The sequence below is a fragment of the Dryobates pubescens genome, chromosome 6 (assembly GCF_014839835.1).
Source record: "Dryobates pubescens isolate bDryPub1 chromosome 6, bDryPub1.pri, whole genome shotgun sequence".
In the NCBI taxonomy this organism is placed as follows: Eukaryota; Metazoa; Chordata; class Aves; order Piciformes; family Picidae; genus Dryobates; species Dryobates pubescens.
The window spans coordinates 9,355,378-9,381,648 of NC_071617.1; the positions used below are offsets into that span (position 1 = coordinate 9,355,378).

The 26,271-nt window shown below is 38.7% G+C and overlaps 1 protein-coding gene across 6 annotated transcripts in view; it reads right to left on the bottom strand.

Annotated features, from left to right (window-relative positions):
• The window catches only part of MAP3K7 (mitogen-activated protein kinase kinase kinase 7), a 46,286-nt gene extending 21,285 nt beyond the window's left edge, over positions 1-25,001 (bottom strand). For 4 of the 6 annotated variants that reach the window (XM_054162587.1, XM_054162586.1, XM_054162585.1 and 1 more), the window contains exons 1-11: positions 24,348-25,001; positions 14,886-14,996; positions 12,842-12,907; positions 11,902-11,947; positions 11,124-11,262; positions 9,853-9,977; positions 5,917-6,045; positions 3,769-3,899; positions 3,035-3,116; positions 1,731-1,882; positions 1,088-1,247 (exon numbers count right to left, since the gene is read on the bottom strand). In XM_054162587.1, coding sequence (XP_054018562.1) covers positions 1,088-1,247; positions 1,731-1,882; positions 3,035-3,116; positions 3,769-3,899; positions 5,917-6,045; positions 9,853-9,977; positions 11,124-11,262; positions 11,902-11,947; positions 12,842-12,907; positions 14,886-14,996; positions 24,348-24,437 — 1,231 coding nt within the window. In that variant the 5' untranslated portion in view covers positions 24,438-25,001. Of the gene's footprint in view, positions 1-1,087; positions 1,248-1,730; positions 1,883-3,034; positions 3,117-3,768; positions 3,900-5,916; positions 6,046-9,852; positions 9,978-11,123; positions 11,283-11,901; positions 11,948-12,841; positions 12,908-14,885; positions 14,997-24,347 lie in introns of those variants that run through there. The other 2 variants (XM_054162588.1, XM_054162589.1) reach the window with 2 other exon arrangements.
• Positions 25,002-26,271: the final 1,270 nt, after the last annotated feature.

Sequence of the window (26,271 nt, forward strand, 5' to 3'; positions counted from 1 at the left end):
TTTCATGAGTGACTTCAGCATTTAGTGAAACAAGATCCTGGAGTAATAATAATACAATGAAGAACAAAAATAAAATGATCATGGTGCACAAGAAAGCCAGAATATGATGCATATTTTTAATTATAGCTACTCAACTACCCTCATTTTCAAATGGGAAGAAGACCATTAGAAGAGCTAAATAACCCTAGGACTAACCAAGTTCATTTGGCATGGTTATTTACATCTCTGGTTATATACCATAAGCAACCAGAGTTTCACATACGAAACTTAAAAGCTGAAGTTCACACAGATTAACAAACAATCTCTCTGATGAAGAAAAGAGACAGGAAAGTTTGCCAAGTATACACATTTTTATTAATTTGCTCTTCTGGGAAGAATAAAGACTGCTTTCATCATAAATGTATTTATACTTACATATGAATTCCAGTTCACTCAAGGGTGAGATGTTTAGGCACAACAGTTTACAGCTACCTGAAGCAAACCTGGCAAAACACCTCTACCTTTTCTTTTTTCTAAAATTTTTATTTTAACCCAAAAGATACCAATGCTTTGTTAATCTGATTAATAAAAAATATAACTATGTTTCTCTTTCTGAAACTTGTCAAAGGAGATTGGAAAATCCTTTTTGGGAACAAGACGAACTTTAAAGCCATCTCTCAATTTGAGGATTATTCCTATAATATTTTTGAAGGAAACATCATTTCAGAAATAGTGATGCTAGCAAAGATGGAATAGCATTATTTGAGATGTAAAGGAGAAAGCTGTGCATTGGGAATAGGACTAATATTTAGAAGTCTTATCATATTTTTTAAAAAGGTAGAAGTCTAATTCAACAAAAGTAAGCTCTTCCACAGCCTTAAAAGTACCCAATTAAAATAATCAACCTCGTTGAGTGTACAACCAAGAATGAAGCCATTTTTCCTCCTCAGTTAATAAAGGACAATAAAGACTACATGACTTTAAGTATTTTCACATGCTTAGTGGTACTAACCTTCTGCAAGACTATGCATATTCTACATCTTCCTTTCTCCTTTCCTTCCTTCCTTCTAATTTCTTACTCTATCCCCCAAACATCCTTTAGTTTTACCTGTGATGGAAGCTATTCTTGCTTCTATTTCAGACATGTCAGCACTCATCCTTTTGGCCTCTCCTGAAACAAGGGCTGACTGTGGTCGTGCACGAACATCTGACAGGCTCTCCACACTGCTCCCACGAGATGGGGGTAAACTCAAGCGGCCAGGATCACCCTGTTTCAACAGTCACATTTTTATAAAGAAAACATTTGCAGATGCCCCTCTCTGATACTCACAGTATGTGGGTTAAAAAATAGTTTTATAAGGGGCATTAGAAAAGTGACTTTTTAAGCACATGTAATTCGATAATTGGTAGTAATTTAGCTATTATTGGCATTCAAGAACCAAGTATCTGCAACTTTCAAAAGTATCTAACAGCATGCAGATAAAAATTGAGTAGAATTAGGCCAATAGTGTCACAATAATAAAATCTCTGCATTTTCTCATCCTACTTGAAATAAAATAGAGCATTTTCAAAATTCACATAAATGTTTAATCCTTTCATGACATCATAATATTTTGATTCTAAATTAAGGAAGCAATTTTCCAGTATATATTTTTTTTAACCTAATGATTCCCTTTTAATAAAATGAACTACTCTTTGCCCATCTTTGTCTGTTTCATTATTATAGCTCAAAATTGCACACGTTGGCTTACCGGCTGCTTGGCTGTATTTTTCATTTGCTGGGCTAATTTTGACTCTAAACGTTTAATAGTGTCATTGGTAGAAGCTCCTTGGAAGTCACTTGGCTCCATGTTAGCATCACTTTTGTTACTTGTGTTTGTAGAAGTGATGTCCATGAATGAACCTATAAATCAGTAACAAGGAAAAACATTTGTAAGTTTCCATTCAAAATACTGAAGTGCATCTCTTCGCTTTGCTTTAAAGCAACACTGTTTGAAATTTTCTAGTGAAAGACAAGATGCAAGTTGCAACAGATCCATCAATGCAGAAAGGAGTGAAGAAGACAGAATATACCACTAAGTACTATGATGACATTTTGAAGTCAGTCTTTAGCTTGTACTAAATCTGTTGGGGTAGATGTTGTATTAACAACACAACCAGCAAACCTATACACAATTAAGGATAAAGTCCATCACTAACCATAAAGGAACAAAACTACCTGAAAAATATCACACAATATATAGGCACAATTTCATGTGATAAAAAAAAATAATCTTACAATAATTTGCTGAGGGGTGGAGAACAGCAGTTCAAGTCAACACAATGCTACAGCTGAAAAGATTTTGTAATATAAATGTCACTAACGTGCAAATTAGCAAAGGAAACTTTAACCACAATAACAGCGATTTGTTTGGAGGTAGAAAACAAATCAACCAAGCAGCTAGTTTGAAAAACACTGAAGTGGGAGAACTGTGCCCTAAAAAAAATGAGGAGACCAAATATCTTTATTTTCTTTTACTAAAAGTATGTCTCTGAGGGCAGGTCTACCTGAAAGCCTACCCCACATTTTATTCCATTCACCTTTCTAGTGATTTCTGTAGGCTGAATTTAAATTACTGTACTTAACTGCATCTTAACATAAAAGAACTGAAAGTTTAAGTTGTGAAGTTCATAACTGAAAGCAGGTGCAGCTTTCAAGAATAGTCAAAAATCTAAAAATGCCAACTCCTGGACATTATCTATGAGTGAAAGAGTGTCAACTGCTAGAAACCTTCTTGAGGAAAAAAGGAAGAGACCTTAAACATGGGCATTTAGAGACATCTTTTACTATATGCTTGTCCTCCATTAAAGGCACCCTTCAGCAAAACTATTGCCTGAGAACAGTAAATACAATGTGGCATGAGGTCCTAATAACAAAAAAAGGTTCCTGCCAATGCTGAAGATTTGGAAAGGTTTCTTTCCCAATATGAGTTTAAAATCAATATGACAACGTGCTTTATCATCCATCTGTGTAATTTCACATTGCCATTCTTTCCCCTTACTTATCCAACTGTACCTGTACTGGTGGCAGAGTTGCTTTGGCCTTCATCTGAATACTGGCAAGGATACTGTAGAGGTTCATCAGCTCCTGGAAAGTACTGTGAAAAAACAGCAATGATTTGCTTAAAAAAAGTAATTAAAAATTGGTTTGAAATTATTTAAATAAAGTAAGTTATAACTGCAAATTATATATTATAGAATAGAATACATAGAATAAACCAGGTTGGAAGAGACCTTCAAGATCATCACGTCCAACCCATCAACCAATCCAACCCACCTAAACAACTAACCCATGGCACCAAGCACCCCATCAAGTCTCCTCCTGAACACCTTCAATGATGGTGACTCCACCACCTCCCCAGGCAGCCCATTCCAATGGGCAATCACTCTCTCTGTACAGAACTTCTTCCTAACATCCAACCTAAACCTCCCCTGGCGCAGCCTGAGACTGTGTTATGTTTATCATAACTTATTTGGAATATCCAATTATTTTTAGTAATACATTAAAACACATATATGAGTATTTTCATTAATTTCCTCAAATCTGCTATGAGCAAGTACACCTCTCCCATAAGAGATTTCCTTTTCCACTGTAATAATTTGTTCATTTTTATCAACTAGAAAGAGAAGGCAAGAGAAAACATGCAAGCCTGCCTTTAGAGTGTGATAAAAGGCATACCTTTGATCATTCCCTTTCCCAATTTAACAGGTCAAAAAAAATGATTAAGATACTAAAATAAAAGTTCATACCCGCATCAAGTGTGTCATTATTTTAACAATTTCCTCCATGGATGGTCGTTGCGAGGGATCTTTGGACCAACAACGGGTCATTAAACTCTCAATTGGTTTAGGTAAGTTTTTGATCAGTGGTGGCCTAGTACCTGCAATTGAAATTAGAAAAAGCCTTTTATTTGTTAAACAGATTCAAAGATGAATGACAACAACCGATCTTTCTCCAGTATTTAGCTAAGTAAATACAGGATAATATGTAGTTAACTGCGGCCTTGAAAGAACCAGCCTCCACTTTATTTTCTTTCTTACAAGCAAGAAACTGACAAAGAAAGTTCCTTTGCACTACATACAAGTTACAAATACACAGAAACAAACAGAAAGGAAATTAAACTTTTCCTTCAGTAGTGCATTGAATAAATTCAATGATTGACCTAATACAACATATTATAATGCCTAATGAATGTGTTACCAGTTTCTGAAGAATAAAGCTCTAGACCAAACCATGAGGTAAGTAGTAACAAGTAGTAATAGGATTTGCTTATACTACTCACAAATTTTGAGGGCTGATTTGCTCTTATGAACTTCCAGAAAAATTTTTAAGCATGGGAAATACCAATTTTGTGTGCCTTTTTCATAGCCTATAGACATTCTTATTTATGTATTTTACTTCAACTGTTTTCTTAATTCAAGTTTCTACTCCTTCAACAATGGGCACAAACAATGGACATTCAGTTGTGTTGAATATGAGGTGTAGTGACATTCTGCATATAAAGCAGCAAGTACTAAAAAATGTTATTAACCATAACAAGTAACACATCAACTAAGAGTGGTTTCAAGTGAGATGATGTGCACTAACGCTTCCTTCCAATAACAATCCTTCTCCTACAGTGAAGAAAAAAAATAAATTAAGTTTTTAAAGCAATTAGGGATAGATAGGGAATCTCTCTTCCCCTAAAAGCTGCTCTCACTGAGGATTTCTGACTCCTGACCATTACATTTATGCTTACTTTTACAATTAATGTTTTTATGCAGGAAACTCATTGCTCCTAATCTCAATGACTTGTGTCCTTGAAAAACTGAAATGAAGAATCTTTTTCTTCCTTCAAAAATGTCATCTGAAAACATCTACCTTTGAGTTTTATTATGACTATAATGCTCATCCATCCTATCACTGTCTGCACCCTTTCTCTTCAGCAAACAGGATGCCTGTGCTCACCTTAAGCATCTATCATTTATTACTGAAGCAATGACACTCAGAGTACCAGCCTTCATTGATTGTTAATTACATCTTTCAAACAAGTTCATGCCTCCTTTGATATCTTTCACAAATGGCAGAAACTCTTTGCAGACATTCAATGAACTACTTCACTATCACTACTTTATTCTTAAAACTCTGCTTTGCCATGGTACTGTTAAATTTACACCACTAGCAGGAAAATACTACACTCTTTTATTCTGACCAGTGCTGTACCACTGCGTTGTCTATTTGAATCCAACCATCCTGTGTATATCCTAAGCTCCTGAGAATCTGTACTGTATAGTATAGCACAGTAGTGCCCTGTTCCACAACTGCAGGTACCTAGACATAAAGGTAAAATAATTCAAACAGCAGATAAAAAAAAAACACCCTACCAAAAGCCACAAAAAAACCTCAGACCAAAACAGATGAAAAACAAAGCAACATTTTTAATGTCTAATGGTCCTGCAGGAGTTTGACAGTTTTGAGCATTTCCAAAGACATGTCAAGTTATCTACACTCACACATTTACTGTAGACACCCAATTTAAATAAACCAAAACAACCAACCTGACTAATAAAATTGTCATTGATCCAGCCTGAAGGGTTGTGGGTTTTACTGTAGCACATAATTCAGATCACTTTTAAAATGGGAGTGTCTTTAACAAAAAGAACATGGCTCTTTTCCCTTGTTTGTTCATATGCTAGGTTATGTATAGCAGGAAATGCAAACACTGTAGCAGCCAAATAACACAAACCCAATAGTGACACGAAAGTAAGCGTCAATTTTAAGGCTTTGTGACAAAAATGCACATTTAATGAAGTATAAAACAGGAAAACTAGTGATTTAAAGCTGTGTGGTTTAGAGTCTTTAGCAAATTTATAGCTTGAACACACGACTTCAAATGCAACAAAGCATTTTCAACTCACCATTGTGAACTGCCCACATTATGCGGAACGCTGGACCACCGATCTCATCAAAAGGTTTCCTACGGGTGATTACCTCCCAGAGAATAATACCCCAACTGAAAACGTCACATTTTTCACTGTAATTGCTACCTGGAAGAAAGCCATCATTATAATTTGTCTCTTTTCTATATAACATATAAAAAGAAGTACAGCTTGAGCTGATAAATAGCTCTATATGGTTCCTTTCACTTCACATTTGTTTTGCTGAGAAGAAACAGTTTTCTAAATGTGGCTGATTCACACTAACTTAAGTCTGAAATCATTTGACAGCAGTGTTGTTAAGGATGTCTCTCTCTCTGGAAATCAATCCTTTTCACCTGGAGTCATCCTGAAATGATAAAATGCATCATTTTTCTTATATAATATAAAATGCAATTTGGTAAGCTTTGAAGATCTCTTTTATTCGGGATTTAACTCACTACACTTGCTTGCTCTATATTTTCTTCAACTCACCTTTTCCGTGCAAGTCACAATATGCCAGCCATTAACATCTCTGTTGTGTCAACTGCTCTTTATTAATTACAGGTCTTTAGCAGAACTATGATATGAACAAACCAGCAGATTCCTCAGTTCCTCACCATCTTATTTTCTCCTTGCTTATTATTATTTTGTCTTGTCATTACTTAACTAACACTCTTTAACTGTAGGTTCAATAATTCTAAAACTTCTGTTAAAGGCGTAGAAAAACACATGGGGATATACAATGATGGATAAAAATATTCAGAGACTGCAAAGAAAGAATGGATACTCTGTATCCATTGCTCATGAAAACACTAAATGAAAATGGAAAAGACTGGGACAATGCCACTGGGAAGGAAAACATGAGAGAAGGAAAAGACCAGGGCAATGCTGCTCTGAAGAAAAACACAAAGAATACCAGGAGAGAAAAATCACAGAGACCCTGGAAGAAGCAGACCAAGAGGAACCCTCTCTCCATGTCCTAAGTTCTGCCTGCTACCAGTCATGGAGCTGAAGAGGCTGCTCAGAGGACAGCACAGCCAACAAGGACATCTCCTCCATGTCAAAGCTGCAGCAGCCTTCCTCCACAGACCCAAACCATCTTGGGGGGTGAGTGGTGTGGTAATATAATTCCTTTCCTCTTCTCTCTCCCTCTTCTTTCTCTCCCTCAATATTTTCTCACTCTCTCCTTCTGATCCAGCCACTTTATTCTGTTAATAAATAGCCTCACTGTTGATATTTTGGCCTCATTTGTGCCTCTAATTTTGTAACATGAGAATCTTCAAAAGAACTGAGTTCTTTCCCTCTCTGGACCAGGACATATGATAAATGTGTCAAGAAAGATGACAGATTTGCTTATTGGTCTTCAAACAACGATCAAAATTGGCATAGAGCAGCCAAGAGGTGTATTGTTAACCTGTAACCAGAAACTATAATTGAGACAAATAATTTCCCAAGTAGTGGAATTAAGGAAGCCTAGTTTCCATGTGAACACCCATCATACAGCATCCAAGTTACAACAGGCTCCACTCTATCAGCCATCTTCCTTTGCCCCATACCTCTGAGAAATTGTGCAAAGAAAGCAGCATGGCTCGGGGGCTGCAGCACAAACCACAAGTCCTCTGTATGTGAAGGTATTGATTTGCACTTCTCCCAGCTACTGATTTTACAAAACTCTTTAAGAACTTAGCATCTCTAGAACCCTTGACATCTGTATCAAAGTAGCTGAATGTGGCTAATGAGTTCAAAAGTTACTGAAGGTGAATAACAGTCAGCTTTATCAGTCAGTTTATTTTCAAAGGTGCTGAAAAACACCCCACAACTGTAAGCAATGGCAGATTGCTAAGGAAAGCAAAAAAAATCTCTCTCATCTACGCAGCCACAGCACTTCTGTGACACAGGTTATAACAGGAATTAGTGTTATTCTCCTGTTCAATCAAGAAAATTCAGTTTTGTGGCTGAGAAGTCTTGGACTAATTCTGCAAACTGAGAACCCAAAAGAAATGAGAGAATATCCTCTATGGTTTCATTACGTAACAGATCAAGTTAGGACAAACACATTCATTCCTGGATTTATCCAGTTATCCCAAAGGAATTTTAAAACACTTTCCTCTGAAGAGAGTTCTGAGCTTAGAGCACTTGCTTTCTTTCACTTTGTTGTGGTCTAAATGATACTATTTTCCTTTAGATTGTTTTAGCTGTACAGAAGACTTCAAGGTGCCTTAATGTTTAAAATGGGGGGGGAAATGTTAGGGCAATTATTTCAATGAGAACTCTGCCACCTACAACAGATGTCTGTTGCATCTCTTGTAAAAAGAATCTCTTATAAAAAGAATTCAGCATTTATGCCATAGCTGAATTCTAATGCAGTAGCATAACAAATGTTTAGCAATTCTGAAATTAGACATGATTATTTTAGTAGTTTAACGACGGTTTCAACAGTAACTCGATATGCTGCATTGTAGAAGCTATCTTTCTTTCCTTAATACTTGTTCTTTTATAAATATTTGTGTCATTATCAGTAAATGCTTTCAGATAAAAGTAGATAAAACCACCTGTAAACTGAAGGCTTTCACTACTGCCAATAAATTTGCAATACAAGTTTTCTTTGCTCTGCCTTGCTGAATCCATGCACCAGAATTGTATGTCAGATGCACCATAAATCCCTACTACAATTCTTAATTCAAAATCTGGTCTAGTCTAAGGTTTTTCCACTGAAAACACTTTTAGCTTTAACACTGATTGTCCAATTGATTATTTCTAAAAGAAAAAAAAAAAGTGTCTTTTATTTGTATGATTAAAAAATAAATGTATGTTAAGGAAAGCAGCATTCCTAGCTAAACAAATAGAGTAGGTGTCTCAATACAAAACGACGTGATAGAAAATCTTTAAGCACAAAACAGGTGACCCTTGGGTGAGCCCTCTAAGCACTATGCTGGAGAAAATAGTACCTTCAAAACAAATGCTCCAAAGGTGATTTTCAGTAAGAAACACCTCCTAAAACTGTATATGGATATATATAATTCACTTCTCCTCTCTGGAATAAGAAAAATAAAAGAGGCCACTAGGATCCTGAATCTGTGAAACCACTGCCGAACACAGGCACTTGCCAAATATATCAAAACCAGGATGCTTGCTTCTTAAAGCAGGAAGATTACTTCTCCAGACCACTGTGTTAATCACAATGATAATTTAAGGTACTGACTGGCTAAAAGGTATACAATCTGCAATCTAATTTTCCCTGGATTATTTCTTTGATAATCATGCAGCAATTATACCTATCTAATTATCAAGTGTCATCAATCTTTCTCAAGAAATAATTTAGTTAAGTAGGAAAACAAGATAACTATTAATAACAAGTTCCTTACTATGTAAGAAAGGGGAAGTACATCAAATCTCTAGATTACACAAAAAAGCAGACAAAGATGGAGCTACAAGAAAGTGGGGGATTGAAAAATGAAGGCAATTATGTTCAATTTAGAGACACTAACAGGGCAATTCTAAAGATAAAAGCTAGCAGTGAAAGTAATGACAGCATATTTAAATGTCAGAAGAGTTTGAAATTACTTAAGAATCTCAGAAACAGCACAATCCTGGGGAAAAAGCCCTCTGGCTGTGTTTTACTTATTTTATAAGAAACAGCAAGGTGTTTAAAGGTAGTCCTTATGCAAATTTCAGCAATGACACAAATAAAGGTTCCACTTCATGTAATTAACTGTCTAATACTAATATGATAGTCAGTTCAGTGCTACCTTCCAAAATGCTGCAAAATAATTGGCAATGTACAATCCTACAGATTACAAAATAAATGTTAGACTTCTGTAAAGACTCATTGAAATAAACTGAGCTTACACAATGCTCTTATTTCCTGTATCAAATTCATGCACAGCTGCATCTCTAGAAAGAAAATATCATATTGACACTGCAAATTATTGTTACCTTCAAAAACTTCAGGTGCCATCCAAGCAGCACTTCCCTTATTGTTGGTCATGTGTGTTTGAATATCACAAGCTGTACCAAAATCACAGATTTTTAGAACTGTCCCCCCAGCTACCAAGAGCAAACTGTCAAAGAAAAAAAACAACAATTAAAATTGAAGGATGAAACAGTCTGGTAATAAACCACTGATTTTTTTTATCTCAAAAGCATTCAGTAGAGTTGAATATCTAAGGCTTTGCTTCTCAGTGCTTGAGTCTTACAATGTGAGAAATAAGTAAGGTCACTGGTGCCTAATTTGATCATACAAAATACTTTAAAATAATCCAAAATATGTTGTAATTTATTAATATCCCTAGATGTTACACTATAAGTAAATATACTGAGCCATAAGAAGCTACCAAGCATGTATTGACAAAAGGAGTCTTTCAGATGGGAGGCTGAAACCCAACAAGTGCTGTAACAATTTTACCAGAAGAAAAATGATCAAGACTCCCATTAATGTCAGTCACTGTAGCTATTTATTTAAATGAAAGCACTTGAAGCTATATCTTAACAGCTGTCTAAATCAAAACTGGGGATACAAGAAAGAATCCAAGATTTAAAGTGTGGCTTCAAGTTATAATTTTAGCTGGTAATAATTGCAGGCTGCCAACAAAAGGGGATGATCTTGCTGATCCCCAAACCTCTGTTTCCATCTAATCTGTGCAGCCAGACCTGAAGCAGTAAAATGAGCCAGATCAACAAATTATCTGGGCAGAAAACTACTAATTTTTGTTTCAGTGGAAAGCAATGGGATATTTTGTCAGTGGTAGTGGAACAGGAAGATGGAAGGGATAAAGGGGATGGCCATACAGAGAAAGAACTTCAATATATCAGATTAAATATGATGTTAAAAATCAAGCAATCTAGCCTACCCATGTAACATTCTGTTATTGAACATCACATCCCACTGTGAAATTGGGACATTTAAAATGCCTCTGATTAGAAACCCTATCCTTATCAAAATCCTCTTCCATGAAACAGGACAGGAGAAGGATGTTTTCTCCGTTTTACAGAGAGTAATTGAGTACAGCTAACTTCCTGTGCCATGCACCATCATTTTGTAACAGAAGGTTTTTTTAAAGGCATAGCTTTCACTTAGAAAACAGTACATCCAAAAGAAGTATCAACTAAAGGTGTTTATTTCAAATGTAATGAAATCATTATAAATGACCTTAAATAAAAAAAAAAAAAAAAAAAAAAAAAAAAAGAAATATGAATCAGAAACTTACTTTGGTGGTTTCAGGTCTCTGTGAATTAGAGCCTTTGGTTTCATACTGTGGAGATATGCCACTCCTTGGGAACATTGTAAACACCAACTCATGGCATGTGCAGCACTATAATGAGGCAGAGGTTCAGCACCATGCAGCACTGCAAAACAAAGGCACAAACTAAAAAGAACTTTATTGCATATTACAACAGATACAAAGGAGTTAACAACATACCAGTCACAAAGCTCTACGCAATCTAAGTAATTATCAAAGCCTTATTTCTGCAATTCATGATATCCTTCTGTGGACTGTTAAAATAATGGAAAGGTCAAAATATTTTCCAGTTGTTAGTGTGTTTTCCACCGGTTTTGGTGTTAAAATTCAATATGAAAGGTGTTGCCTGTTCTCAGCTATCCTGGTAATGTCTAGAGGGAATTTACAAGTTAAGTAAGAACCTCTTCAAATGTTCCACTGGCAAACCTTAAACAACTTGTATAAAACAGAGCAAACTGATACCAAGAATCAAGCCAGTGGAGTGGAAAGTTATTTTTAAAAAAGCACATTCCTTTCTCTTTAAAATTATTTTTAGAATTTCAAAGAATAGTTAGTGTTGGAAGGACCTCCGGAGGTCCACCAGGCAGTGGCTGCCTACAGCCGTTTGCCCAGGACATTGTCTCAGTGTCTCTGGCATTATCTTCAAGGATGGAGACATATATAGGAAGCAACCTTGCATTTTGGGTGTTTGCCCTAACACTAGCACTTCAGCTCCAGGAAGACACTATGTTGAAATGATACTCACCATTGTATAGGGAACCTCCTTCAGCATACTCCATAACAAGACACACCTTTGGGGGTGGGGAGGGGACAAAAAATAGGGATGTTTTAAATGTAGGGGTGGAAAACAGCTTTTGTAAACTGAAAGCTCTTTGAGAGGAGCTGCAAAGTCCCCATAGCTAAGCTAATGGAAAATTTCTCTATGAGGTAAAGAGTCAGTTTTATAGGTACATATTTACACACAAGAAATGGAAATCAGTTTGATACTTAAGCTCCCATTGCAAGTCAAGAAAGAGACTGACCTCCCTCCCCTCAGTGTTGAAAAACAATGCTGTCTTCAAAGTGCAATTAATTAGCCTTTGTCTTTTTTTTTTTTTTTGTGGCTTACAAAAAAGTTAAAATTGATGTCAAAAGAATTTCAATAGTACTAAAAAAAGGGGGATGAAGCATTATTTGAACCAATTAAACAACCATACTAGAAGCAGCTAGGGATTTATCTGTTACTGTCACAGTACTTGCTTTCCTCTTTTGAGAATTTCTGTGATTATTTGCAGCTCTGGAAGCAGTTTTTGAAGATTGCATATTTGAGAATAGGAACTGATTCACAAGCTATGAATCATGTATTGCTGATGTATATTCTTTTTGTGCTGCTGATTGGCAATTAATAGGATAACAGGTATGAAGGACACTATGTATGTACTACACCAGACTCCACTCTGACAAATTGAGGTGTTCAGAAATAAATTGGGCGGTTTTCTTGAAAGAATTTCTTTCTCATAGCAGGGAAAAGGAAAAACAAAACCCTGAAAATATAAACCAACCTACGTATCTGTGTATTTCCTTACTACAATTTAAACAGTCGACATATATGAACCATATGGTTTTGTATATAAAATACACATTTTGTGCATTGATGCTTGCATATGTTAAGCTCCTTTTCTCATACTGACAAAGCTGTAACTTACAGGATTTAGACAGGCTCCATATAACTTCACGATATTGGGATGGTTTACTCGTGACAGTTGTCGAAGCTGCAATACAAACCAAAATTCACTTCAAACCATGAAGAAAACAAAAAGGCTAATGCTTTATTTTCAGATCTGTAATTCATATGCTACAACCATTATAACAATATACCACAGCAATTTTACAAGTTTTACATTTCTGCATAACCCTAGAGGGTGTATTTAAGAAATAGAAGACTGATGTCCCTGTTTGCATTTTAATTTATGTAATTAGGTTTATGTCTAACTGGAGCTGTATTTTAAAAGAAATTAAATGCAAAGAAAGCATTTTTTCCATGGTGCACTAAAATGACTCAGGACTTAAGCACTGTTCAACTAAGGCATCTGTAGGTTCAGCGCTTTCCATGGAGCCTCTAGTTTTGGAATCCTGATTGTCTTCACTATATAAACAATCCAAATATCATTGACTTTATTCACAAAATAGAAAATAAGTGTTCTTTAAAAACTCAAACCCCACAACTCTAATGTTAAACTGGCTGGCTTATTTTGCAATGTGATGGTTCCAAGAACCCACCACTGTTTCTGTTGATTAATGATCAGACTATTTTGCACTGAAATTTTCTTTACTAGCAGGTAGTAGAAGGGAAGGAAAAAGAGAGATTTCTTCCTTTTGCACAGACTTCTGAGGCAGCATATCCTGTTCAGTGTTTAGGAAGCTAATACTACTCTTTTGTGAATACCTTACAAGTCCTAAAGAAACCATAATGGAACATTACAACTGATGCTTACATAGCTCAGGAGTTCCTGACCCCCAGTCATTACTGAAGTATTTTTGGAACTATCTTCTCAGATCTCTTTCAACCACAAAAATGCTAGGAAACTGATCAGGTGTACTCATTAAATTAGGCTCAGTTTAATAACACTAAAAATTTTCTATAGTAATGAACAATACCTAAATATTTACACAGAGAGACCTATTACAAATATGTCTCCTTTTAATGTTCAATGTGCTACATTTTCAGTTCCAAAATTAAGAGATTTTTTTTTTTTTAACATGTTTTGTTTACCTGGAACATCCTAGATTCTTAGTGACTAAATACTAAGCAGCACATCACAAAATATCTAATTTAAATTACACAGCAAACTTCTGATTCCAGAATGTTACACTGATAAACTTCTCAAGATACGTATCTGAACTACTCAAAGTCCTTCTGCAGCAGACAATGAATGGAATGATTGCCTTTACATGAGTTACATGTATTAAACTTCTATGTAAGTAAAAGCTAGAACTGCTGAAAAAACTAAGTTTCTAATATGAACTTCATTGCATGAAGCAAGTACACTTGTAGCTCCTGGAAGTGATAGTCAGCTCCAAGGTTTTGGTGGGTAATTCTGCTGCACTCTCACTCTATTCTGGGACAGAATCTAGGAACTGGTGTTTCACTGACCATATGCCCTCTTCTCTCCTTCCTTGTCTTTCACTTTTTATGAGAAGCAAAATATGCTGTGACAACTGTATTACAGAATTAAGCAGGCTGGAAAAGGCCTTTGAGATCATCAAATCCCACCTATCACCCAACACCATCTAATCAACTAAGCCATGGTGCTAAGTGCCTCATCCGGTCTCTTTTTAAAACACTTCCAGTGATGGTGACTCCACCACCTCCATGGGCAGCCCATTCCAATGGCCAATCACTCTTTCAGTGAAGAATTTCATCCTAACATCCAGCCTAAACCTCCCCTGGCTCAGCCTGAGACTGTGTTATCTTGTTCTGTCACAGGTTGCCTGGGAGAAGAGACCGACCCCCACCTGGCTACAACCACCCTTCAGGTAGTTGTAGGTTGGCAATAAGGTCTCCCCTGAACCTCCTCTTCTCCAGGCTATGGTCATCTTCTACAAGACAAGGGACCCAGCCTTGTACTTGGTACCAGAAGCTGCATTTACTTTACAATGCAGACACAGCTTTTAGAATACCAAATGCATTCACAAATGTAAGAAAACAAGCTCTACCAAAGCCCTTATTTTCCAGCAAACTTACTGTACCTCTACAATGAAGGCTTTTCTTTCAGATTCACTTTCTATTTGTTTAATGGCTACATCTTTAGCTCGCCATTTTGCTTTGCAGACCACACCAAAGGCTCCTCTTCCAACAACCTACAACAAAACACAGAAACACTTGAGTTAAAACTGTAAATATTTAATTTGCTCTGCAAGACTTCAGAAACATAAATTTAACTCGGAAAAACGAAGACACAGGTTCAAGTTTTACAGCAGCAATTTAATACTATGTCATCAAAGCATAGCTGGTGCTTAGTTAAGTTTCTTTCAGAGAACATTTACAGAAGAACTGGAAAACACACATACAGAACTCCCTGCTACCTGAATGCTCATCCTTGGAGGAAAGAACATTTAACAATTTTACATTCCTACTTTATGATGAATATGAGAAAGTCTGCAATGAGGGGACAAATAGAAACAAAAAAATGAAACCAGGACTTTGCATTAAAAAAGATGAGGAAAGGGGAAATATGCTAAATATTTATGAAAGGTTACACATGGATATGAGAGATGGCTGCTCAGCAATGGTGATCAGTGAAATTCTCTTCTAGTTTCCTTAAGACACACAGAAAAGTATATTCCCCTTTTACATTACAGCACATACATACTTTTCCAGGGGTTCCTGGCTTCTCACCTTTACACTACACAACAGTAATTCATAGATTGAATCGACAAGATATCCACAGAACATGCCCTATTCTGCCGATGTAAAAAGGAATCTTTAGGTTATAACCTCCTCCCACAACTACAGTATAAGCCCTTGGCTCTTCTCTTAATAAAACACACACCAACTATTTTCTTGCAGTCCACAATAGAGGTTGGAAACACCAAACCATACGAATGATAGTCAAGCAGTCTACGAAAATAGTACATATAAACAAATTGGAAACTGTGAGTCACTGGAAGAGCTAAAAATCCCAGATAATCTCCCTTGGTATTTCCTCTTCTCTTTCAGACCATGTTTTGAATAAAATCACATAATTTCTTGGGGTTTTCAGGCCCCAACTTCTTCTAATGGCACAAGAGTTATCCACTGCAGCTTCTCTGCCTACATCACATAGTGCATTTTATTTAGCTTGAATCATTTAAAACAGATTGAGATGGATTAGGCTTACTTTTTTTGGCTAGTCATATATTTCCTTACAGAAAAGGCTTGTATATGTCCATATGTGCAAATATATGTATTATGGATATATTTTAATACTATGGCTATGTAATACATACTATCTATATCCTTATATACTAAATTTATTTTTCACTTGTATATAAAAATAAAATCACTTCTATAACAACAAAAGAAGCCCAAGTATCTCAAACATTTGATTCAACATTGTCAAATTCAGCCCAGTTGCATACTGGTCCCCTGAAGATAAATCTAATACCAAGAACTGCTGCATATGTTTCTGGTTCATATACCACAGAAATCATTATTTTTCCATTTTGATGCATTTTACAACAATATTCGGTGAAGAAATTAAGATAAATAAATATATTGCCCAGTGCAATATTTTTTATTATGCCATGCCCTAGCTGATAAATGGAATAAATTCCACAAATCAGATGTACTTCATGGAGGGGGGTGGGAGAAGAATTTAAAAAAAAAAATAATTAAAAATAAAAATATCAGTGTCAGGCACAAAGAAGAAGAGTTTAGCAGATGATCTAAATCTTAATCGTGTAATAGAAAGCTGTAAGAGACCATCAGGTGGGTACATGACTTTTATGGTTGGTGAAAAGAGTTTGATAAATGACTATGCAGTCAAGGTTTCATAACAATTTATCAGTGACTTGGTGCCTGCTTAGGCAGAGGGTTGAACTTGAGAAGAGGACACAAATGCACTGAATATTTACCTAGGATACAGGGAAAACAGAGAAGAGCCCATCCTCCATTAAAGCAGCTCAGTCTCTTGGACAGCATACGAAAGGAGCAAGTGTCAGAAGCAATGACGGATCTGATACAAACTTGACGTTTACTGTATGTGAAAGACCGGTATATCTTTCCTACTTAATCTGGAAAAAGTATCTTACTCATGGTAAAAACATCCTTTATAATCAACAGAATGTAGCTTGTGATGGATTCCTCTTACATTTTGTTTCCTTCTGTTAAGTTTTCACTGAATGTATTCTTTAAAGGAGTAAGTCTTAGAATTTGTCATAAGAATTTAAACACTACGCAGTTTCCTTCAGCACCGTGTTCTGGAACTAAGTAACCTAATAGCACAGGAGGGAGGCACTGCCTGAACTTTAGTTTCTTCACACTCATTCCTTCTTGTCCCTGCTGCTGATGCCACACCATATGTTTGGGCAGTAGTGCATATTCTGAATTATATGAAGCACAGTTAATGGAATTATTGACACAACAAATCAATAAACAGCAGTTGATCTGTAGCACCGTGTATGTTTGGAAAATGATCTAAAAATAAACACATTCTTTTGGTAAAAGATTTTGGCTCTCTACGTATCTTCTGGGAGAAAAAAAGGAAAATATAGGGCAAATGACACATTTGTAAATAGAGCATGAGTGCTTCTACTTTTCCACAGAATAAAGTTTGTCAAGAACCACTTGGTTAGTAACTAACACAGACACATTTTAAACTGGCAGAAATGCTTAAAGAGCTTTTAACGGTCAGAAAGTATTTACAAATTTATTCTTCTCCTTGTAAAATTTTTACCAGTAAAAAGATATGTTTGACTGTGCAACAAAGTGATGTGGTGAAAGAAAGAGACATTTGCATGTTTTCCAGATAATGTATTTCAAGTCTTATTTAAAGAATATGAACCATACAAGAGCCCTGGAACAAACATTACCTCTGCCACTGTGTACAAATAGTATCAAATGCTGTACATAAACAAAGATACATGATACTGACTTGTAAGTACATGAACTATACTGACTGATAAGTATGTAGACTAGAAATCATGCAGGAAATAAAAGACTGCAGATACCTTAAAATCTTAAAGATGTATTTTGTCTTAAGGAATCAAAGCAATAATTCCCCACCCCATTGTAAAACAAGGGGGAAAAAAGAGCAAGAAAAAAAGCACCTCTGTTTATTCCATTGGACCCTATCCCTGTATCAAATTCCTGTATCAAACTTTGGAAGAATTAATTGCAACTTTGCATTAACTGCCCAGGCTTTTTGTTCACTCAAAAGCATAAAGATGCAAAGTTTTCATCTGTCCATGAAGTTTCCATGTTAGTTAGCTCTGCATATTGGATACCTAGTGAATCTCTTCCATAAAAAAAACCCCTTGCTGGATATATAATACAGCAATAAAATATAATAGCTCCCTGGTTGCAGTGGTAGTATTCCTTGGAGAATTATCTTCATAATTTGCAGTATCTATGTGACACATTAGTTTACAATTTTGGGGAGCAAGACAAATAGTTAAAAAACCCAAACCCCAAAAGCCACAACCACAATAAAACCAACACATTCAACAAAGCTTGTGCTTCCAAACAGACAGCAGTCTCTACCATTAATATCTGTCCATTTAGTTACTGGTATATTTACAAATGAAAGGCTTATAGGAACCGAACTCTTGCATCTCTCAAGCTTCAGACAGATGGAAGGGGAAAGACCAAAAGAAAGAAAGATGGAAAAGACAGAAAGACAGACAAAAAGACAGAGATGTTCTACAATGCTTTGTAAAAGCAGAAACAAATTTTTAAATTTAGTTGGTTCTATTCTTTCTATGTACCAGAGTTCCATCAGTACCAATAAACCATGCAAATAGTTTCAGGTTTTCATACATCTGCCCATGACACATGGAAAGCATAGAGATAAAAAAATAAAAATGAAGTGCCAAAAGAAGCCATGAACAACAGTTTACAAGCCCCTAAAAATACGTGCCTACATTTTCTATCATTCATTCAACCAGCCTCAAATTCCAGCTTTGGTTTCTCTGTGTGTGCTATGCTTTCTTAAGCAGGTTGAAGCAAATCGGCCTCGTGCCACAAATGACTGCGGCCAATACCCTGGCAGCACTTTTAGGAAGGACTTCAGATCTGCCAATTCTTACAGTCACATTCTTTGACTGGTTAAGTTTATTTGTGCTGGTGCTCAACCCAATTCTAAATGTTGCTTTCCCTTTCTGGGATTCATACGGCAATATAAAAAAAACCCAATCCCCAAAACTGCTCTGGATCACCTCCCTGCCACCCTCCAGGGAAAAGAAATACCATATACAATCACACTAATATTAAGTAAATGAAATAATTTGGATCAGATTTAGTATCCAAGTTTAAACTTTAAAATTCTATTTAAAAAAAAATGAAAAAAAATAAATCACTTACTATAAATCAACTTATATTCTTAATAAACATACATAACTTGGCACAAACTAATACAGTTGGTACATATTTAGGTCATCATCTGTTAGAGTTGCACAACACTGTACAGCTATTATATAGTGAGTTTGCTATCTGAATTTAGTTCTATTTTTAAGAAACCATTCCCTTTTCAACTTCTTCAGAACACATTCAGAAATAGTGCAGCCAGCGGGACCAGGGAAGTGACTGTCCCCCTGTACTCTTAACAGGTGAGGTCACACCCTAAGTAATGTGTTCAGTTTTGTGGCCCTCATGACAAAAAAGAAAGATGTTGAGGTGCTGGAGCAGGTTCAGCAAAGGGCATGAAGCTGGTGAAGGGTCTGAAGAGCAGGTCTTGTAACATGTGGCTGAGGGAACAGGGGTTGTCTAACCCAGAGGAGGCTGAGGGGAGACCTTATAGCTCTGTACAGCTATCTGAAAAATGATTGTAGTGAGGTGGGTGCTGGTCAGTTCTCTGTAGTAACAAGAGATAGAAGGATAGGAAATGGTTTCAAGTTGCACCAGGAAAGGTTTAGATTGGACATTAAAAGAAATCTTTTCACTGAACAGGTTATCAAAGACTGGAATAGGCTCCTTAGGAGGTGGTTGAATCATCATCCTTGAAGATATTTGAAAGACACGTAGATGTGGTGCTACGTGACACGTTTAGCACCAGATTTCATAGAGTTAGGTGCCAAACAGGTGGGACTCAACGATCAAAGGTCTCAGGTTTTTTCCAAAGAAAATGAGTCTACGATTATGCAGAATTAAAGTACCATCATAGATCTTGCTAAAATTATGGGTGTTTCCAGAAATTCTTCCTTTGCTCTAAACACACAACCAACCCCCTTGGCATTTTGATAGCTTGGCCATTCCAAGAAATGTGTGCATCTTGAGCAAGATAATGGTTTATCAGGTTACGATTTTGTTCCAGCTTTTTACATACTGATAGCTTTTTGCACATCTGTCCCAGGAACTCATCTTAATTACCAATAATGTGAAAACATTAACAAAACAGTTATCTGATGGTCTAATATGAATCAATTTATTCTGTTACAGCAGCCCAGATGGAGAATTCTAGTTTTAGACACAAAATGCTGTGTAATAAGGCACTCAGGGTGAGAGACACCAACATGAATTGGGCTTGCTGGGCTGGCAGTCTAAAATTACTGGTCTTTATAAAACAAAGAATCATTCTGCAGTCAGTAAAATACTGAGTGGGCTAAGTAAGGGACATATGAAGCTTATTCTGCTATTTTAGTTTTTTTTTCTTTCCTTAGAGAAAGGCCTTCACAATTTCTGATAGCAGTTAACACTGTCACCCAATTGTGACCTTAGCTGCAGCATTAGACATGAAACGTTATTATTACCTCACCCAAACTTCTTCCAGTTTTGCAGACTGGTGTTCTACAACTGGACACAATCCCCCAGGATGTAAAAAACAATGTAGATAGTAACAATCCATGTTCATCAGCAGCTTACACAAATCTGCTTTACCTTGTAGTGTAAGGGACCTTATTGGTCACTACATCTCATTAACTTTAAAAAACTTAACTACTACAAAGGGCAGCAAAATCCAACTCCCTCACTGTGTTCTGCATTTTCTTTTCTATGAACATCTCTGCTCTGTAATTGCAAGGAACACATGGAGTTCTCAGCACACTTCTCAGACAGTTAATGAAATTATTAAGCTATTTTAGAAATGTCAAAGGTAGGTGAACATGCCATAAATTGCATCTCCATTGTTGCAGGCACCTTAAGTGGGTTTTCCAAATAAATATTTAGAAAGCTTAGCGGTTCATTATAGAGAAGGCATTACCCTGAATCCCTAACAGCCACTTCAGTGTATACTACAGTATACCAGCAGAGCACTGAACAACTGTTTTCATATAATTTATGCTTTCAGACTTTTCCAAAGTTACTCGCAACTATGCAAATATGGCAATGGTTTTCAACCTGGCTACATGAGTGACTGGGCAGGGACACAGCATACATTACTAAACATGAATCTTTTGGCTGTGTGATCCAAGGCATACACACATCATGTGATGAAGAGGTCTGTGGTTTGGTCATGTATGGGACTGTTATCAGGTTACATGATGGAAGAACAGCTATGGGATTTTCAGGAAAGAGTGGCAGGGAGCAGGTTGCCAGAACAACTCAAACCCAGTCTGCTCATTGCTTACATGTGAAAGCTCCTCTAGGAAGACAAGACAGCAGTATTTCAGCTAGATTTAAAGATCAGATTTAAAATAGGACTGTAAGGATTTTTATTGTTAATTTTATTTCAGTTATATCCAAGTTTTCAGGTAAATTCTGTAGTTATATTTACTCAGTTTCTAATGATTTGTCCAATATCTAAAAACTTGATAGGACATTCTCACAGTCTGATATTTGCACAGTTCAAGTAAGGAGACTTTCTGTTGAATCCAAGTTGTACAATGTTTTCCCTTTTTAGTTTTGAAGATTCACAGATCGCATCAGGTTGGAAGGGACCCTCAAAGGTCATCCTATCCATCTCCCTGCAGTGAGCAGAGACACCCTCCAACTAGATCAGGCTGCCCATGGCTACATCAAGTTTGGTACTGAATAACTCCAGGGATGGGTCTCAACCACATCCTTGGGCAACCTACTCCCACTTCATCATGTCAATTCTCATTCAAAAGAATTATCTCTATATTTACTTCCATCTAAGCATTTTAGATAATGAAAGGGCATTTTGAAGTTAGAGACATGTTTGACTAGTGAGAAGTAACACAATGTTACAGTTAGTCATATGCATGGTAGTTAAAACAAACTGTGGCATATTCTTGATACTATTCAGTAGAGTTCAACCAAACTTTAATGAAAGCACACTTATAGATCTCACATTTATTAGCATGGACTTGGGGCCTGAAAGTATTCCAGAACTTCAAATATCTATTAATAAACCAGCAGCAGAGTGGGACTGCTATCTGCTGACAAGACAGCCTTGATAATACAACAGCAAAGCTATGATTATACTAGCATTCATCTGAGTTCCCAGTGTAGATCTGTTGACACTCCATTTTGAAGCATCTGACATTTGCCAAGCATATTAAAATCTAACCATTTTTAGTCCTTACAGCCATCTCAAAATACCTAAAGTCTTCTAAGCCTGAAGTGAGAGCACAAAATCTATAAGGAGAGTTGATTTGTGCTGAAGCTACATCGTGAGAAATACAAGGCCTAAGCATGGCCTCTATTTCACTTATTTTATTGTAAAGTAGATCTTATTTCTTCCTCCACATAATGATGTTTAGACTGTTGAGCACTATGATAACCCTATTGCCTACAATAATTTCTGGTAGGGCAGGTACAGTGTGCATAACTCAAAGTACTACATCAGCTGTTACTGGATTTTCTTAGAGAGAACACTTCATCAAAGTTCCCCTGCTTGTATCACATGAGCTTTGTCATCCTTAACAGAAACACTACTTTGAGGATAGTGCAACAATCACATCAAGTAAAGCACAAATCAGGCACCATCTCGACATACATTTTTAAAAGTCCTGTCTCAACGGGTGCTAGGCAGGTATGCAGGACACAGACAAGCTCTGAATACTAACCTTAGAATGATAAATTCTAGTTACACCAATTACCCACTATGCAGCTCCACATTTCTGTCATGTCAAATAGCAACAGAATCCTTGCTAACAGTCTTCCCAAGGGTGTCATGAGGATTAAAGGTTTGCATAGTGTTTTTTTCATTCAAAGTGCTATGTGTAACATATTGACGGGATACTCACTTCTATGAGTCATCAGAGCACACCTTTTTGTGATGGATAAATTCCTGTCAAATTTGTTTTCTTCTTTGGGTGAGAAAAGTAATTTCTCTCAAAGCATGGGACTTGATCTCTGTCCTTTAGTTAAGTATTGCAAAACCATCAGCACGCTATGAAGTGCAAAAATACTTTTGGTTCTCAAATGCTATAAAATTTTCTCTCTTCAGAGCAAAAGAGTCAAAGATCTTCATGACTGTCATACTCATAGAAAATGGAAAAGGCAATCTTTTGGGAGATGGTATCTGAGAATTGCCAGTGTCTGCTATGGCAATAGCCAAAGTTACCAGAATACTTCTTGAACACAGGAGAAACAATGCATGAAACTATTTCTTTTCCTATAGAGACACTGGCAGGGGATTCCGGGAGTTAAACATTGTGGTATATTACTGAGCCTTTTAGTGAAGCATGCAAGCTATCCTATATCACATCCATCCTACTTTTACAGGAAATCCAGACAGATGAAAAGTATTCATAACATTCTGTACTTCACCCATCCACACCCTTCCAGCCTCAATGATTTTAAGGTGAGGATTTTAACTATGAAACTTTCAACAGAAGAAATACTTGTTTCCAACTATGTTATACAGTAATTGCATGTAACTTCCTGGGTAACCGTGCACAGGTCATAAATGAAATGTTACAGATACGAGTGCAACATTACTCTTCTATGCTAACACAAAATAATAAGAAAGATCTGTAAGCCGTTACGGCAAACAAAGCTGTAAATGTAGCTCATACTTTACACCGCTATGATGATTAAATACACAATGGTTCAGTTTGGTGGCTGAAGGAGAAAGCAGGGACATACAGAAATAGAGATCCGAAAGAAACATCAGAATTAACCGTTCCCTGTTGTGACAGCGTTTGACAACTGTGTTTGCCACCAACACTAAAGTGGGTGGCAAAATGGGCGGCTAAACTTCATTTTTTAAAGTTCCAAATGATCTATCCCGCTTAAATACAATCCAATATACAATACAGTACCCAGCACCTCTGCTACCAGCCACACCACCTTTGTTCTCTGGTGCCAACCGCTGCAGCATCCAGTGCAGAAAGGGAACCCGCGGGCAGGTACACTCGTGGTGGCTAGGGGAGGGTACCGGCAGCCCCGCGCACCACGGAAGCCTTCACGGCCCCTTCCGCAGCAGGGGGATGGCGCCGGGGAGGGCAAGTGCGGGGGCCTTCGGGGGCTGCGCAGGGGCATGCGCCGCGACGGAGGCCGGCGCCAGGCGGGGGCCAGGCTGGTACCTCCGGCCCGCCGCAAGCCGAGCACGGTAGTGGGGTGGGGGTGTGTGTGCGGAGCGACCGCCCGGCGGCGGGGCCCTCACTCACCTCTTCCACCTCGATCTCTTTGTAGTCGATTTCTTCGAAGTTGAGGACCGGGGGGGTTTCAATCATTTCAGCGGAGGCGGCAGCGGACATCCCTCTGCTTTCACCTGGGGGAGGAGAGGCCAGGGCAGGCCAGAGACGGAGGGGCCTGGCGCCGGGCAGCCGAGAACCTGGGCCTGGGCTACGTGGGGCGCGGAGGAGGCTCCTGCCCTCCGCGCGGGCGCAAGGCGGGGAGGGCCTGGCCTAGGCGCCCCCTGGGCCGCTGCGCGGGGCGAGGCCGCATCCGCGGCGGCCGCGGGCCTCAGTGGCGCCGGGCGAAGGCCCCGCCGGCGGCACCACCACTCCGCATCCCGCGCCCTCCCGCCCTCCCGCGGAGCGCTGCGCTGGCTGCCCTAGGCCGCGGCTTCTGCGGAGCCCGAGAGCCGCGTCTGCCGCTAGCCTCCGGCTGAGGGAAGGGGTCGCCCCCGGGGCCGAAGCTGGCCGCCTCCGCCAGCGGCGGCGGGCGAGGGAACGGCAGCGGGGGTGAGTGAGCCGCTCAGAGCCGCGCCGCGGCCGCCGCCGCTGACATCAGACCCGCTTCCTGCTGCCCTGGCGGGGGAGGGACGGGGCGGGAACGGGAAAGGCGCCGGCAGCGGCTGCTCCACAGGCGGCCGCGGCAGGGCCACGGCCTGGCGGCAGCAACCCCGCCCCCGCCGCGCCCCGCCCCTCCGCCCGCCTCCGCTAGAGGGAGCCACCGCCACCGCGGCACCGCTTCCTCTTCCTGCTGCCTCAGCCGGGGCCGAATCGGGAGCTGCGGGAGCTGTGCGACGCCTGCGCCCCCCGAAGCCTGAAAGATTGCTGCCGTCTCGGCGGTGCGACTGCGCTTCGCTCCGTTGGAGCCAGAGGGACAGAAACAGGCGGTTCTTTTCGGGCTGCGGGCACCTGCGCCGTCAGTTCTCCGCGACTGCACGGTGCCTTTGCTCTGCAGGAAGCAGGCGAGGCAATGGGGCACCGGCCGTGCCAGCTGCCCGCGCTGCGTTACCACGTTGCGAGTGCGGGGTAGCGCGCCTCGAATGCTGAATTGTACTAAAATATATATGTTTCTTCAGAAAAAAAGAAACATGGGGCACATGGGTCTTGAGATGCGTTTTCTCTGAATGCAGAAGCATCGCGTTGCGTTCGCTATGCTGTTTTCTGAGGGAGAAGCGTATGTAGCTCGGGAGTGGAGAGGAATTCAGCAAATGTGCAAACGCATAGCAACAAGGGAATGGGGCTTGGTGATGAATGGGTACCTTAACCACCCTCTTCCCCGTCTTCAGGTAATGGGACTCTTGCCCACTCTTCCAAGAGCTAGCACCTGCTCCCGCATATAACTGGAGCATCACATCGGCATTTTGGTGGTGAATCTCCCAAATACCACAGTCTTGACTCAAATTTGCTTCACCAAGCAATGGGATTATTCAGAGCCTCTAGTTTCTCAGAGCCTGTATATGGGCTTGCATGTTCATACTGACCCTGGTGTTCTCCAGATAGGGTGCTAGATCCATATCATTCAGAAACTACATGTTATACACAGAGGTGCATTTGAGTTTAGTTTTCATGAAAGTCACTGTTAGTACATGTCGTGATGATACTGTGACATGGCGTCACAAAATACCATGTTTGTACCTGGACCTGACAGTGTATCACTTCTGTGTAAGCAGCTGCTACTGCCTCAGCTGCTGAGAGTGCAGTATATTGGTTTATGGAAGATGAAGAATATGGATTTCTGAGGTATTGAGAAACTGCAAATTAGATCAGAACCAGACAACTCTCACAAGTTCATAGTGCTGGATGAATTGTGTCAGTTCTCTAAACACATTTCCGATGAGGATTCAAGGCAGCTAACACATAAAGTCAGATGAATTTAAGGAAAAGGAGTGAATGGAAAGATTATCACACATCCTTT